At 38.9% G+C, this 17413-nt stretch overlaps 1 protein-coding gene across 1 annotated transcript; it reads right to left on the bottom strand.

The window, feature by feature from the left end:
* Positions 1 to 4017: 4017 nt before the first annotated feature.
* On the bottom strand, positions 4018 to 14365 carry LOC115452531 (WASH complex subunit 3). The gene is made up of 2 exons (XM_030181087.2): positions 14064 to 14365; positions 4018 to 6220 (listed from the first exon to the last, which is right to left on the bottom strand). Exon 2 carries the CDS (start codon positions 6173 to 6175, stop codon positions 5081 to 5083), a length of 1095 nt encoding a protein of 364 aa, XP_030036947.1. The 5' UTR covers positions 6176 to 6220; positions 14064 to 14365; the 3' UTR covers positions 4018 to 5080.
* Positions 14366 to 17413: the final 3048 nt, after the last annotated feature.

Raw genomic sequence — 17413 nt, forward strand, 5'->3', positions numbered from 1 at the left:
CACACCTTCGAAATTCCTATAGAGAACTTCTCAGATGTGCAGGTTTCCTCACGATGTTTTCCTTCACCGTTAAAACGAACGATAAATTCACAAAGAATACACACATGATTTTAGAAAAGTCAGAGGTGTGTGCCCTTGGGATTTGAACCTGCGGACATTCGTCTTCGCAGTCCGTTCCACACCCAACTAGGCTATCGCCACTTCCTATTCACAATTATTTTTCGCTTAATACCGGAAAGTCGCTAAAATATCTGTGTTATTGTTTTAAAAGACAAGTTTTACAAGACTCCCCTCCCCCCAAATTGCGTTGCGTAATACTAGAACGACCCCTAAGTATTAAGATGGTTTGGGCATATGGAAAGGATGGATGATAGAAGACTGGCAAAGGATATATAAATGTGGATGGAAGAGCCGGTAGGGGTCGACTGCACCGAACATTCGAATGTCAGATACTGACTATCTTAGTTTTCAGATCAAAAGTACCCTGAATAGGCTGGAATGCATGGAAAGATTGATGAAGGTGGAGGAAGCAAGAGAAGTATACTGGTAGGTCTCTTATATGGGAGAGTCCGTCTGGTTAGGTACTACCGCTATGTCTATTTCTACCGCCAAGCAGCATTGTTTAGTCACTTTTGTGTTCCGGTTTGAAAGGCATTGTAGTCAGTGTAACTACTGGACATAATAAGACTTAACATCTCATGTCTCAGGATGGCGAGCGCAGTGGAATACCAAACAATATTTGAAATTCAAGGTGTTGGATGGTGTTTCTTCTGTGTATTCGCGGTCGTATCGCTTACCTTCAGTCGAACGGCAAGCTCGTTTCGTCATTCAAAACAATAAAAAAAAAAGCCAGAATCGTGCGAAGTGGTAATTCATAGTCCCTGCCTACACCTATGATCGAGGCGATATGTATTTATGATTATAATAATGACTATATTATACAGAGTCATTATGATTACGTTAATATACTCATATATATCACATCATTCATGAACAACGTATATGGTTACCAAAAATCCCAGCCTTTTTAAAATTTCTGTTTGTAGAGAATTTTTAAAATCCGTTCAGAAGTTCCAAATATTAGGCCCTACAAACAAACTCACAAACTTATCCTCTTTATTGACGAGAAATAAATGATATAATTTAAAATACTGTTTGTATAAAATTTGTTATTTCGGCTAAATCACATCGTACGTAAGCACCGTACAATCGACCGTGTTTCCTACAATTTGAAATAGCGGGGCGGCCTACTTGTCAGGGGCCATTTTAGATTCAACAACGTTATCAACTTTACTCTTATAAACGACTGCCTGGGTCATGGGTGGCGTAGTTTTTAGTGCATTTAAATGACGAGACGAGTATGCAACTCGTCTGATGCAAACAGTAGCACCATACAGAACTTTGAATTACAAACAGCGTGCCACTGCACTGCGCTCGTCACCCTAAGTACATTAGTTTGGATACAAGAAATAATTAAGTAGTGCTTTTAATTTTACACACCTTAATGCCATTGCAATATAAAAACGAAAAAGCGGCGATAGCTTAGTTGGTTCTGGAATGGAGTGCGAGACGCTTTAACGGTAAAGGAAAATATGAGGAAACCTGCATATCTGAGAAGTTATCTATAGATTTTTTATGGGTTTGTGAAGTCTACCAATCTGCATTAGGCCAGCGTTGTGGACTAAGGCCTGATCCCTCTCAGTAGTAGAGGAGGTGAGTGCTCAGCAGTGGGACAGTACAATAATACAGGGCTGATATTATTATTGTTAATGCCACTACTACTACTCTAATTTCGTCGCAGAGGCAACATCACACCTACAGTCAGAAATACACTCACTCACAGACCATATTCGCACTCAACTCAGGTCGCCCGTCTCGTCATTTAAACAATAAAAATAAAATAATACTGATGTCATGAACAAATAAACATTTCTCATTATAAGTAATGAGTTATCAATGTTTACCAATTTACGGGATTCACGCAAATTACGATTATCGCGCTTAATGTCTCCAGGAACTGATAGAGAGGTAGGCATAACGATTACACGAATGTTAGACATCGATATCATACTAGTTATCGGATTTTATCGCGGCTTTTGATATTTAAAGTTTCGAAGACTGCAGACTTTTTCAATGTACTCTGTGACTATAAAGGCGTTTTTGAAACGTCACGGTATAATTTAAATATAAAAAATGCGATAAAATGCAAATATTACTTTTATTTCCATAATAGAGAGGTAGGTAATATAACTACTAGCAGCATTCCTTTATTTAGCAGGCGAATTTATAACCGAAATAGGGGGCTACCTAGCGAAGTGTGATATTTTCTCAAAGGAAAACAACATATAGGTAATACTAATATGCATAAATGCGTTCTACAAATTGTTCCAATTATGATTATCTTTTACATAAGTTACGAAAGGGATGCTGGCATATAGTATACTCTATATATGATGCACTGGGGTGATTTTGTCCTGGCCGTATAAGAAAAACTACGCGATGAACTCGCATAATAGACTAAAGAATGGGGTTGATTATTTTCAAACACAGGCAATCCTCTACATTCTCAAACTAATTTTAACTTTATATAAAAATAACAAGTGCTTTAAATAATTCGCAAGTGCTCGAATCCTTGGCCCATTTATTTATATCATAAAAACATTTTTGTAAGTGATTTCTAATGTTTATCATCACCTCGTTACATAGTGTTATCACGTATTAAATCCGATTTAGATGCTGTTAAAAATTATGCTTTGATGTGTACTAGGTTAGTGGATTCCTCAGTATATTATTGTGGTTTGAAATATTCGCTCTGTCGACTTTATGAGATTTTGAAGTTGGCTGTATGGTTTGAAACTTTGCATAGCTTCGTAGCTTAAGGCGATAGCCTAGTTGGGAGTGGACCGGACTGGCGAGACGAATATCTGTAGGTGCAAAACCTCTGACTCTTATAAAGGTATGTGTGTATTCTTTGTGAATTATCGCTTGCTTTAACGTTGAAGGAAAACATAACGAAACCCACAAACCTGAGATCTCTTTAAGAATTTTGAGGTATATGAAGTTTGCTAATCCGCACTAGGCCAGCGTGGTGGCCTAAGGCCTTATCATTCTCAGTAGAGAAGTCTCGTGTCCAGCAGCAAGACAGTATATAATACAGGGCTGATATTATAGCTTCAATCTTGCGAATAAGTATGACAGAGTAATACAACATAATAATCTTGCTATGTGCATATTGATTGCCGGACTATACACAGACAACGCAGTGGGTTTGAAGCCTGATTTTTTTTTCTAATTTTGAGTGTTCTTCACGCTTATGTGAGATCTAAAGATTAAAAAAAATCATCTCTCAGGAAATTACATCCTTTCAAACTGCAGTAAATAAAATTGTGAAAATATCCGCTTTGATTATATTCACTCTTAAGTAAGCATAAGGTACTTAAAAAGTGGTACTAAGTTACCAATTTATTGATAGGCATCGATCCTCTTTAGTCACCTTTCTATGCAAAGTTGTTATATGTAAGATATCACGCAAATAATTTGTGAATTACAGTGAATGTACTGGGCTTATAGTCAAAATGCTTTTTGCAATCGCTAACTATAATAACAAACATAGAAAGTATTGAAATGACATCTTATCGATGACTATCGTTATTGTAATGTTTGCGTTAACGATTGAATAAAAGCAGCTTTGTTAAGGGCACATATGTGTCATAGTAAATTAGTTTTTATCGACAAATTACTTAATACAGCGTTTGTTACGCCTTAAGGATGTGTCCTTAAGTTTTGTAATTGTGTGACGTACTTTTCCTTTTCTTTTCCATTGTAAGTTTCCATTCTCTTTGAATATACCCAGTTTTCCTGTTCAGTTACCTGGATTTAGTCATTTTTTGTGTCTAGGTAATATTCTGGTGAGTCAATGTTAAGTATTACTCAATTTTATTGTTTAATTTGTGTTTTGTGATTAACTGTGGTCAGTTAATGTTGGTTAAGGATGGGGTTTCAAATGAAATCATCATATAATTGTAATGTACACAATTTATTCATATCGTATAGTGTTTCTTATACAAAGATAATAAATTGTAAAATCCTCTTTCACGGTCCGAATAAATAAATACTTAGTTATAAAATCCCTTCAGTCCTATCACATGCCCTTGGGCCAACACTAGGGAACTTACAATACAGCGGGAATACTTCACAACTAGCCGTCTTAGGATTCGACAATTTTGTACTCCCCTACCACGCCTGCGCAAACGATACAATCGTCACGAACATGCGAACGTTCGGAGTTGTGATCGAATTACGAAAACACAGTACGGGACATATCCAATGAATGAAATCGCTATTTTTATCTCAATAAGTGTACAAAAATATTCATTTAGGTAGCTATTATATAGGTAGGTATGTATTCAAAGGCACTGGTATCTTATTCTGATTATTCAATACAATCTGTTGTGTGGAATATATTTCTAACATATGCGATTTCATCGACAAGCGTAGAGGACCTAACACGTTTTTTTTGGTTTGAAACTTAACGGGCTTTCCGATTTGAGAAATATACATTTATTTTTTTAATCTTAATATAAATAACATTCTAAGTTGGACTTAATTACATCTTAAAATTACAACTTATAAGAACATAGTCTTTAGCCGTCGATTTTTCACTATCGAGTCTTCGAATAGATGAAACAGATCCACTTCTTACTTATTACATATACATATAGCTCATCACTAAAAATGCATTTTTTATAATCTATCACTGAGTAGACAAGTTTTATCTGCTCGAAAAGTCTGTAAAGCGAGCACGAGCGGGCCAGCGGGCACCGATAGTGCGACGCACACTATACAACTACTAGGAAGGACGTAGGCGAGACGGCTTAGCCGCTCACAGCTGCACAATATCATACAATATAACTCTCTTTACAACGTGGTAACTTCGTCTACTAGGGAAGGGCGTAGAGACAGTTTGTACGAGCGAGTCGGGCGCGGCGCCTAGTGCCGGCGCCGTGCCGGGCGGCCGGGCTGCGGAGCTGCGCGGTCCAGGCGCAACGCGCGGGCGAGCTCTGAACACCTGCGCCGGCGCTCAGTGCTCGTGGCCGCGCGCCTTGTTCTGATTCATCATGTTCTTGAGAGTGGCCACTTCGGTGGCGAGTCGCGCCAGCTCAACTTTTAAATGAGCCTCCTCTTCTTCAGGAAGCCTGTCGGGCTGCGGCCTGTACTCCGCGCCCAGTGAGATCCCGGAGTCCCGCTCGTCGCTCGAGCCCTCGCCGTCCCACGAGGGGGACGACCTCGGGCCCGGCTCTTGCTTTATGTGCTGGAGGGAGAGGAGGGCGCTGGCGACGTCCTTGTCGCCTAGGTGAGATTTATGGCGCAGTTTGAGTGGCAAGCAGTTGTTCTCCGGCGCGTACTGTTCGGCGGTCTCGTCTCCTGAGCCCGAGAGGGAGGACAGTTCGTACGGAGAGGGGGCACGGCGAGATCGGGATAGGTTGAGGACTGAACCGGGCGGCTCATAGTGGGCGGGGTGAGGGTAGTACGCTTCTGGAACTGGAAGTCTCTCCTGGTATGGTTCCGGAGCGCGTTGTGGTGGCGGCGACGGCGGAGATGCGGGGGGCGCCGGGGGTGGTGGTGGCGGCGCCGGCGGGAACAGGGAGGTTCCCGACAGTTTACTCCTCTTGGTGACGCAGAGCACCTGATCGCAGGTGGGTAGGGTGGCCAGAACCTGGTCTATGCTTATCAGGTTTTCGCCACATATCCCGTACTTCTCCTTTATGGCGTCAAGTTGTGCTTTGAGTACGTGGTTCTCCTTGGAAAGTTCGACGACGCGCTGCTCGAGCACCATGTCGTTGAAGCGGCGCTTTTCGCGCGAGCGTTTGGCGGCCTCGTTGTTGCGCCGGCGGCGGTCCCAGTATCCATCGTCCTTTTTGCTGTCCGGGATGAACTCGCGTTGCTTGCGCTGTCCGAAGAACTCCTTGCGCTTGAAGTCGAACGACGGGTAGTCGTTGGGGTCTCCAGGGTTCCCGTTGGACGGCGGTCCCTGATCCATCGGGAAGTGTGGGGATACGGAGAGGCGCGCGCGGGGTGGCGGCGGGGCGCGCGTTTGCACAGGGGCGGGGCCAAGGGCAGCGCCCGCGCCCGCGCTCAGCAGCTGCTGCTGACTCAGGATGAACTCAGCAACCATGTTTCGGCGGACGTCGATAGGTCCGCACGAATCTTCAATGTGGTTCTGTAACAAAAAGAAATAATCGTTATAATATGAAAACATACAGCCTTGCGGTTGTCTAAGTATTGTCGCTTACAAAATCGATTGCAAAAAGCGTGTCGCAAGATCCCGCGGTGCAACGCGCACGTGGATCACCTTAGCGAAATCGCGTTACCACATTTCAACCGCTTTTTACACCCTTCATGTTAGCCAAGTCATTAATAAACCGTTTCTTAACCTTAATGTTACACAAATTCAAAGGTTACACCGGATTTGTTCCGTTACAAAACAACCATTTCCTGGGTATTGGCGAATACTTGTTTTTTACTTGTTAGGTAATATCTGAAGGATGTTTAATAATAGAATCACTGGTGCATTTAATTATACAAATAAAAAGAAACTACAACTGGTGATAAATTATTTGTTTGTATTACGAAACGAGGTTACACCAAATATTGCAGTTATATTGATGCAAAGTCCAATCGATTGTTTTTTAAATTTGGAATTCATAATATTATATTTTTAAATTATTGTAAAAGATTTAATAAAAAAAAGTATTTTTGCCGACGGAAAAATTGTCCCATTATTAAGTATATCATTGCTGATTCAAAGAACAATAATATTTTGAATTTCGCAACTCGATCACGTTGTTACCAACGCGGTCGAATCAGAAGCATAACAGTAAAAGTGTTGAGCCGTGCGATATGTCAATCGATTAATGTGTCATTAACCTTTATTTTAATCGATTATTTTACTTCATGCAATTATTAACATATTTATAGTGATAATGTATCAAGTATGCAAGACGTTACAATTGATGTTTTTGGACATAAAAATCGTTCTCACATTATGCACACGATAACGCCAGGATGTTTAAAAAAGTTACACCAATATCCATTGTTATCAACTTTATGACCTATCCAAGAAAAACAATGGAAGAATCATTAAAGCACCCATTGTGAATGGCTGTAAAATAGAGTGCTGTTCCTTTTTTGAAATAAAAAAAAATCGAATACGTCGTGTACAGCACTGGCTAGTGCACAGAAAAACGAATTAAGCAATCACGTTCCATTACACGTGGTGCGCACGTAAGCAACGTGAGAGTTCTTTCTAAATTTGAAATTATGTTATTCAAAAAAGCATTTACATGCATTCGTAACTATGTCGCGGCCGAGAACACGTGCCTCGGCCGAATTATACGGGATTATTCACAATTTAAAGCATACGAAATACGAAAAAGGTCATTAAGACAACTCTAAAGAATTTAATGTTCTAAAATCGGTCTCACTGTGAACGTTTTACGTAACAACATCCTATATTTGGTTGTAGATATGTAAAGTCATTCAAATGTTATTTATCAGTATTTTAATAATTAATTTGTACTATACGTAAGCCGGTAAAATGGTGAAACTTTTTCAATAACGGTCGTAAAGTAATAGCGCTAAAGAGTGTGGCTCGTATTATTGATACGTTCCGTTTCACGCGGCACGACACGACATCATCGGTGTCAGTGGGTCGCCCCAGATGCTCGGGCGCACCCGTTACGCGCCGACTAACTGTTCAACAAATAATCACACCAACTTTAATTGGCAGCCATTGTTGGTGAAATGTCAGGGCAGCTTACATTTCTATCTCTATATAATCTAGTTGGAATCATGACCATGACCATAGATCACATAACTGTTAACTATTTCGCAATGAAACCCAAAATACACATGACGCAGGCCTTTTGCGCGGCAGTTCGTTGATTTTTAATAAAGCCAGAACCGTTACACCGATATTACTATGTTGTACAGTTAGATATGACTATTCAAACAGTTTTTATTGGACATTAGGAAGCCGCCCACTTGGGGTCATCGTTAAAAACACGAAGGAAAAAAGTAGCGGAATATACGCAAAATTAGACAAAAAAAATTTTTAGGCTGAATAGTTTGTAATGATAAAAAAAAAAGCGCCATCTTGTTTATCCGTTGATAAATCATGCTGGTTTTTATCGTGAATTAGTGTTACAAGTTCGATTGGTGAAAGAAAGGCAAAAAGTAACCGCCCGTTACGGTGGTGACGCTTCGTAGAACACAGACAGTTAACACCGGTTTAATGCTACAGTAATTGATAATAAGTCCAGTGTGGCAACTTTTTATAGTGTTAAGGCAAAGGTACCCATGCAGAAGGCCTGGTTACGCTTAGCACAGTAACGTTTAAATTTCGAATGCCAAAATGGCGGCCGTTTGTTGATTAATGACAAGGAAAAGGGCGCGAACTTTTAAGGCTATACATAAGTTAAGGTTTAATTATGACTAATGTATCTCACTTCCGCACTCTACAGATAAGGACAAAGAGATTCTGGCCATAAACAGTCAATCTATCAACAGTTATAACTAATCATGCACTTTCTTGCTATGGTACCGCTAACCGAAAACCGGCACTGTACGGTACAAGCGCCGAAACAGTTCAAAACTTGCTCATCGCCGGTCTAACTCGTAATACTGTTATGAAACAGCTATTAGTGTTTCGTCATCGTGGGCGATTTCAAGGCTGGCTTGGGCAAACATTGCTATTAATTGATTTGTGGTAATTAGGTTTAATAATAAAGCAATCATTACAAAGGAAAACAAATTAATTGTCGGTTTAAATAAATTATAATGTAGTTATTAAAAAATATGACCATATATTTTTTTTATGCCTTCAAATGTGTGACGTGACCGAAATATCCTCCAGTTTTTAGGGTCGGTGTCTTGCAGTCAATGTCAGGTGTTGCACGCGTGGGCTCGGACCTCACTGGAATCCTGTTTCTTTTTATAACACTGTTCTAATTCCATTTCAAGCATCAGTTTTTTGTGCTAGGAACTGCGTTTTATTTTAGACAGATTTTTATAACGAATCAATACTAAATAGTCCTTGTAAAGAACAAAGAACTTTAACAAAATACACCGATAAGTGACTATTAAAGAATTTTACATAATTAACTTATCACACGTTTCGTAACACATCGAAGTATCACTCGTCTGACTCATTGTTCAAAGTTCTTACTATCACACAAATACTGATAACGATTTATTTATGTAGAGCATATTTTAAAGCGTTGCACAACTTGCCTTGTATTTTATTTGTTAACCTTTTCTTGTGTAATAATAATGTAAATAATTTGTTTTTTGCATCAAGATCGTTAGACAAACACGTGTTTAAGCACGAGTTTGTTCGTATCGCTGAGTAGGGTCATCACGGAATTGCATGTGGTCTATAACGTAATAAAAAACGTATTCAACAGGATTTATTAAGTGTGTAATAAAATAAACATCAGAAAGTCTACTCTGTGCCTAAATGTCTCAATGTGATAAGTCATTGTTCAGTTTTATTCTTGCGACAGGCAAGATAACGTGTACTAATTCGCGTTCTTTGTTCGAAATTTGAATTGATAAGATTGGCGCGTAAAAAACATGGCGTCACGTTGTAGTCTATGCGGTGTCTATGAACAGGGTTGTGCCGTCGCTGACCTTACCGCAGCGATTGTCCTGCCGGTGCGGAGCGCACGTGCGGGCGTCGCGCGGCTCGCTCACGCGGCCACCGACACGTGTCGCTCTTGAACCTCACGTTGGCGGTTGCGCAACACGAATCGAAGCACGTTTGCTCTTCTCCACACAGTTATATAAATTGCAACGTGATTTCGAAACGTGAAATTTAATTACTCATTACCGATCGCGACGGGAACTACGCCCTTGACCGTTGTGACGATAATGTTTACCTTCGTGTTTGAAAGGAATTTCAAATGTCAAATCAATAGTGTTACTGTCTATCGTTATGTTTCCTGCTGGCGCGTTTGATTTGTTAAACATTTTTATGTTTCTAGAAGAACTGTTGGGTTAGGTCAGATGTTCTAAATATAAACGTGTCGGTCGTTTCTCGGGCGTTTCGTTAACCGTGGAAATACCCGTGGTTTTAAGTAAATATTGTCTTTTACGTATTCTATTTGTGTACATAAATGTTTATGTTTAATGTGTACAAGTAAATAAAACGGAATGTATTGAACCTCGTTGCCTACTTTATTTATCAATAAAAACAACACGCCATTAGATACGGTCTTGAAAAAATAGCGACACGCTTGACCTCAGTTTAAATAATAATGTATAACGTCGGCCATCTTGGAAAAAGTAGAGAAAGTAGTACAGCGCCAACTTTCCACGCGCTCGCCGCTTATTGCGCGGGAAAAGTAGGCCGGCCGCCATATTTGATTTGACATTTTACCACCAGTTTTAAATTGTCAGAATTAACTAATAAACTATCCAATTCAGCCACACCCAAGTTATAAAACAATTCGATGCAGAACGTCTATAAATCTGTTACATAACTGATTTAATTGACACTTGTAGGTTGGCGCCAACGCGTTCATTGTCTATGCTCGTGATTATGTCAAGATTGGATTGTTTTCAAAACTTTCTTCGCAGGCAGCCAGTTGTTTTGTCTGCGACCCTGGTGCCTTGGCGTATTTTGCGACGAAGGTTTTCAGCGTAAGGTTGCAAATTCTGGAAATGTTTCAAGCATTTTTCAGACGAAAATCCGCGTATACTTGACCGATTTTTCCCGCTCATCGTAAGACCTAATTAAACAAACGGGGGATTTATTTCGGGGCGGCCTCTATCGGTCGACTCGCGATAATGGTTTGGTGTCAAGGCAGCGTTTCGTAACAGCGTTTATGCGACTGCTAAATGTGTCAAGGCCCTTTCTATTATCCGGAAATCGTCCGCGAAGACAATACATAAAATATCGAGCCCTAGTTCCACAGCCTTGGTCTGCAACCTGCTAATTGCTACATTAAGAAACACTTAACCTATATCCGCGCTCTAAATTCTAGGAACTGTTGTGCAACGAAGAATTCACGGAAGGGCGAAGTACCAACTGACTCATGAGTAGGTAGTTATGTGAATCAGTGATTTAGTTTTTTGTTTAAACGTTAAAATGCGTCAGCGCATATCAATCGTAAAATTTAGGACCTCACGCGTCACGCCGGTCCACTTTTGTGTTGTGACGATCGCACACACACAACGTAAACTAGGTTACAGACGAACGAGAGATAAAAAAATATAGGTCAAGTTATCTTGGTTTGTCCTCGCACCGTTGGAATTATCGCCGGCGGCTGTTATTGCGCGTGAAAAAAACTTACGTAATTACGTATCGGTACTCAGGGTACTCCCAATGTCACGAGATGGGAGTGAACGAGGCAATTGTTTTTATGTCATTTCGATGTTCGATACACGTTACTCAATGATTCAGCGGAAATGACTTGTTGATCCGTCACTGGCCTTTGTTACATATCCAGATGGCTGTTTGTATTTTTCCTTGTATATAATATTTCGACTTTTCATTGAATCCGGGCCTTTTTTACCCGAACTGTATACGTTTCCGCAATGGGAAATCGTTTGTCATTCACTTTGAACACGATTAAGAAAATGCACGCGGCGTTGGCCTCATGTTCATTGTAATATCTTCCGGACAGCCTTGCAGTTTGTTCCTGCATTACATCATACAATGCACTGCGGAGTTAATACATTCGTTACGCACCTTTGTTGTATAGAAATGTAATTGATTTGAACGGAAAGTCCGAGCGACCTCGAAGTATGAAGGTTAACTATGTTCATTCAGATTGAGGGTTTCTGAAAAGTCAATCTGCGTTCATAAATGGTTTCTCAGTAATCAGCGAGCTATCTTGCCAAGTCATCAAAACTACAAGCGACTCTCTCGTACTTTTGTTCGCTAGACGTTAATAAAGTCATTGGTTCAACGACCCGCCGTCCAATCCACGCAGTAAAACTGATTGAATGTACGTAGACAAGTCGCACCTAACTGTAAAACATCCCAAACGACATATGAACTTTATTTACGCAAACTCGATGTGTTCATAGATTTTTTTAAAAATCAATTGTGTTCCTAATTTGAATTTTTAAATTGTTACTGACCAGTTTGGATGTGTCTGATTAAAAAGCTGATTAAAAATTTGCATTCGAAATTCGAAAATAGTTGCAAATAGTCGTAATTCTGACAAGACGGACAGGATTATGCATGTTGGGAGCCGCTGATAAAACGTTAGTCACTTATGCTACGCTATTCTGTGTATTGTTGCAGTACATTGCGCAACAACTACCCTAAGCGTTGCGTCATACATTGACACGGCTAACTGACCTTTACACGGGACGATCGATTTTGCAGCACTTACTAGATCGAGGGCTGTATGGCTTGTTATTGTTAAAAATAGGGGTGTTATTTGCACGTACGATATGAATGGTGTTTTCTTGTTGATTGTATAAACGTAATAAAATGCAAGACGCCATCTGTTGGCATTATCACACATGTATTGTATAAAAACATTGTAACAAAAATAACCCTGAATTCATCTCCTTAATAAAGAGTCTGTAAGATCATATTTGTTCAGCGAATTTGCAAATTTTCTTTACAACTCATTTGATAAATTTGAGGTAAAACAAGCTTTATCGAAGGTTTTCCGAGTATTTTATTGCTTTATATGTGACAAGGTTGCGATAATTACGTTGGATCTTTGAATAATGCATGATAATGAGGGCACGAATGTGATATATAATTCAACTGCATTAATACTAGTTTCCGTACATCCGCGGGCGAACGCACGCCGGATTGGAACCTTGAACCAGTTGTGTAAGCGGCTCACAATGGCTTACGACAGAACCGCGGTGCCAGGCTCCGCTTACGACATCGGTGCGCTAGTGCTTGCAAGCGCAACACCGCAATTAGCCCGCACTAAACTATTTCCAATACCACGTTTTGTATTTCGAACACAAGTTGTTTAAGATTATTTTTTTTCTTTTTTCTGGGTAAATTTGTGTAACCAACAAATATGAAACGTTGCTTAGTTCTTATTACAAACAGACAATTTAAATAAAACCAACCTTATTTTTATAATCAGGCTATAACTGGCCATAAATAATTCCAAACATAAATAAAAAATAAATACGCGTGATTTATTAAAATTCAAATATAGAAATCCCGAAACGGTTTTATAAAAATGGAACGCGGCGAATTCAGATAAATGTTTTATCGTGTAATGACTGTCTGTCGCGACTTGAAAAATAATCGCGCCATGACATAACATAGGTATTTCGATAGCGTCTACATTATCAGATATGGTAAACGTGTACCAAATAAATCATTAAGAAAACAAAGAAAGACGAACGCACAGGATAGCCAAACTAAACATTGCGTGTTGCGAACTCGCGAAAACAACGATAACGTACCGAGGAAGCTAACCGCAAACAAAGATTCAAAACAAGGTGAGCCGATGGATCTTTTCCTCACACGTAATATAACAAATATTATGAACATAGCAAAACTTTTTGGCACGAATTTTGTGTAAATGAATAAACAGATTTCGATTCGTGGAGTCATTGACTCGACGCGGTGTAAAAACAAATCTTTGAACAAGATCGTTTGGGCTCTCAAGAAATTGTGATTCATACTGATTCATTATAATTCAAAAATTCGGCATTCCGGAAACGCCTTTGAACTTGGTGAAAAAATCAGCATTAATTTTATAATTAACATAAAAGTATTAATAATGCGCATAGAAGGCGTGGGAACTTTTTATGTTGTGTTTTTAAATTGTTTTTATTTTTTTATTTAACGTTTAAAAAATATTTTAAGGCCAAAAATTTGTAAAAATAAAATACAATTAAGTACAGAAAGTACCAAAAATTTTAATTCATCTACAACAGTATTATTTAAATTTACCCTACTTTTTTTTTCAAATTGGACTTTACATCTATAACTGCCGCAAAATTGCAAATTAACTAAAAAATAATAAAAACACATAAAACAATAATTGCAACATGTAAAATATACTTACAAAAATATTTGCGGTGTTCTGGTACTCCTTTTCAGTAATTATCCAAATTGTGGGTAGAATGTCATAATCCACAGAAAAATATCAAAAATTCACAACCGATGTCCGGTTAAGTTCACAGATAAATATAAAAAAATGTATGTATTTTTTCACTCCCACTATACACGTCCTGATGAAAATTTGTCACTTATCACAAATGTTATGACGAAATAATCCAATGCGAATGGCGTTGCGTTACTCCACTCAGTTGGACACGTCTGTACTTCGTGAAGTCTAGAGTGCGACTAAATTTTGTAGTGGGGCCGACCGACTCCCGGCCTGCAGCGCACACACACAGCGCCGTGTCTGTGTGAGTGCTCGCGGTGTGTGAGTGCGTACGCTTGTGTGCGTTATATTTACGTAATTTAGCCGGTGTAATCACTTTAGTCGTTATTGACTCAATGTAGTGTCCGATTTTTTTAGCTAATTCTCGCGATTGAGTCAGAGTGTGTTTGTACCGTATAATATGTATTTTTTTCTCTGTGTTTCCACGAAATCTGTAATCGATTGATAACCGTGTACATTAGTTTGGCAAAACATGGCGTAATGAATATTGGGAGTATGGATAATTTGTCGGTCGATTTTTGTCGGTTTGCCTAAAATTGGGTAACGTACCATTTCGTTCGGTTCTGTAATTTTTGCTTTTGTATTTGCAAAATGTTGCATATTTGTTGTAATTGGTTTTCGTGTATGCTAATGTTGTAACTCGGTGATATTGGAATCTTATTAATAAAAACAGGTAACATTGTTGGGTCAAACCGGCATGGCGCATCCTGCGAGGTACGAAACTGCGAGCTAGTGTTGTAACACCGGGCAACGGGTTGCGATAACTTGTTTGGCAATTTGTATTGAAAATAGTATCTAAGCCTTTACAACGCAATAAATAAAGGATATTTTTCCAATTATATATTTTTATCTTATCTCGATATTGTGAATCATATTTGGAATGAATCATGGATTTAATTAAAATATTTTTATAGTGAATTAAAATGGGAATAAATTAATTTAATCTAAGAAATTACTACGCAAGTGCTACGCCGTAGAGGCTCTTCGTAGTGGACGTAAACGGAAATACCCAAAGCCTCGCGGATGACTCATCGTAGTACTGCTAAATGAACTCTGGATACCTGGTAATACGTTACATTATATTACGATTATAGGAGATTATGAGTGAGCACTTCTATTCATTATATTATGAATAATAAAAAAAAATAGCTCAAAAAATATTACGCATTTCACCCCGAAAACTTAAGTAATAAATAGAGGTGAAGTTAGTGCAACTTTTTCCCGACTACATTCGTCCCATAATATGATAGGAGGCGGACTAACTTTTATACCACGCTAATAAAACCTATATAATCAACTAATATATCCGAGAGACATTTCCATACATTTGATTAGTGTGTCAAAACCGCCAATAGATGGCGCTGTACGCCTACAACGGAGAAAAATTACATATTATTATCTAAAGTATTCGCATATTTCAACGATGAGTGAACTTATATTTAAGTATAATGCTGTTATTACTCATATTTTTTTTTAATTAACCCTGCTACAGAATTTAGGGCATTACGTCAACTAACCACATTGTTGTATGTGGTTGGTTTGTTGTATGCAATAGTTCGGTAGATAACATCGTTTTGTCTGTTCCCGCCGCTAAGCACTGTTTATCGTCTGAAGAGTAATGTAATTTTTCATCTTATGTCAGTGGCGGAATGTGAAATTTTCAGAAAGGAAACCTGTTACACGATTTTGGTACTTATATGCATGAATGCGGTCTACAAATCGTTCTAATGATAATTAGATTCTACATAAAGGAAAGCCGGCGGGAATTGGGTTATATGACCCTTGCTACTGCTATTTATTATATAAAATATTAAAATGTCTAATTATTTATTTTTTACTAATTGATATTATAATAATCACACCAAAGGCTTTCCATAGTTTCTGAGTAAATTCTACTCGTCACATAAATGTATAAGATGACCATATACAAAAGTAACACTCTAATCATTGTCTCTAATAATTGGTAATAATATATACTATCTACATTAACTGTTTAATACATTGTCAAATTAAAACTTGAAACTTATGAAACTGGAGCTAACATTCCTGTTTCAACTTAATGGGCACATTATTAAGCATAAGGTTAAATGTCAATGTTACATATAATATATAAAGTACATAATGCAGATACATAATTATATGTTTATGCTAGTGAACCCCTCCTTGCCGAATTTCGGCCACGGCGGCCAATCTCAAAGGAGATCAGCCACGCAGGAGATATTATAGTGCACTAGTGTGTGCGCAATACACAGGTGCATTCTCTGTTCCTTCACTCTCATAGTTCGGTGAGACGGCAATCCGACATGACCGGAGAGAGATTAGGCGCAGAACCAACGGCTTTACGTGCTTTCTGAGGCACGGGGGTATCACACCGCCAACTTCCTGACTTCGAGCTGCGACTGAGTAATTTTTAAGATGGAAAAACCCAGTCACGTATATTTTTGCCCCGACCCGGGATTCGAACCCGGGACCTCAGCGCGGCAGTCGTACTTGTACCGTGTACACTTACAACAGCGCCACCGAGGCAGTCAAGTGGCCATGCTCGTACCCTAGTATGGAAGGTAAAGACAGTAAAAATGGACACAAAAGAAAGAATATCGAAATAAAATTATTTCTCGGATTTTATCGCGGCTTTTTATATCATAATTTTCTCCTCACGTTTCGAAGACTGCAACCTTCATGGTTACAGAGCGGACCGAGGTACAAAAGAATATTCCATGTGGAAATCAAAACTAAACATCGAAATATCAAAAGGTCAGTCTGCTAACAGCTTGTTCCCAAGCCACTGGCCCAAAAAAACTGGAGGTGCATAATTAAATAGATATATTCACGATCAGGTATAAAAACACGCGGAAACCGATACGAATATATTGTTTAAAAAAATGCCTTATGCAGGTAAAAAAATACTTGTTTTCAACCTTTGTTTTTCCTCGAAATGTCAAAAAGAATTGTAAATGGCATCACGTGCAAAATATAGGCACAAAGTCAAGGTTGCGTCATACATAATGTAACGCTTGTGTAGAGCATACCTAGAGATAGTATTTGCACCTGTATCGCCTAGTCGCGTATATGGACTATGAATCAGAAAGTCCTGGTTGTACCAGATCGGACAACTTTGCGGTTTACAGCATAATTTGTTTGGTTTAGATGAAATTTTGACTCGTAATAATGTAACTAAAACCTTTCTGTAATATGTTTGAAGTTGCATCAACCTTCGAGATTGGATCGACGCGTAATCCTATGAAGTG

Source organism: Manduca sexta, chromosome 3, assembly GCF_014839805.1.
Source record: "Manduca sexta isolate Smith_Timp_Sample1 chromosome 3, JHU_Msex_v1.0, whole genome shotgun sequence".
In the NCBI taxonomy this organism is placed as follows: Eukaryota; Metazoa; Arthropoda; class Insecta; order Lepidoptera; family Sphingidae; genus Manduca; species Manduca sexta.

Bases quoted from the DNA above. Each gene is read 5' to 3' on its own strand.
- LOC115452531 (XM_030181087.2), bottom strand. From the start codon at position 6,175: ATGGTTGCTGAGTTCATCCTGAGTCAGCAGCAGCTGCTGAGCGCGGGC.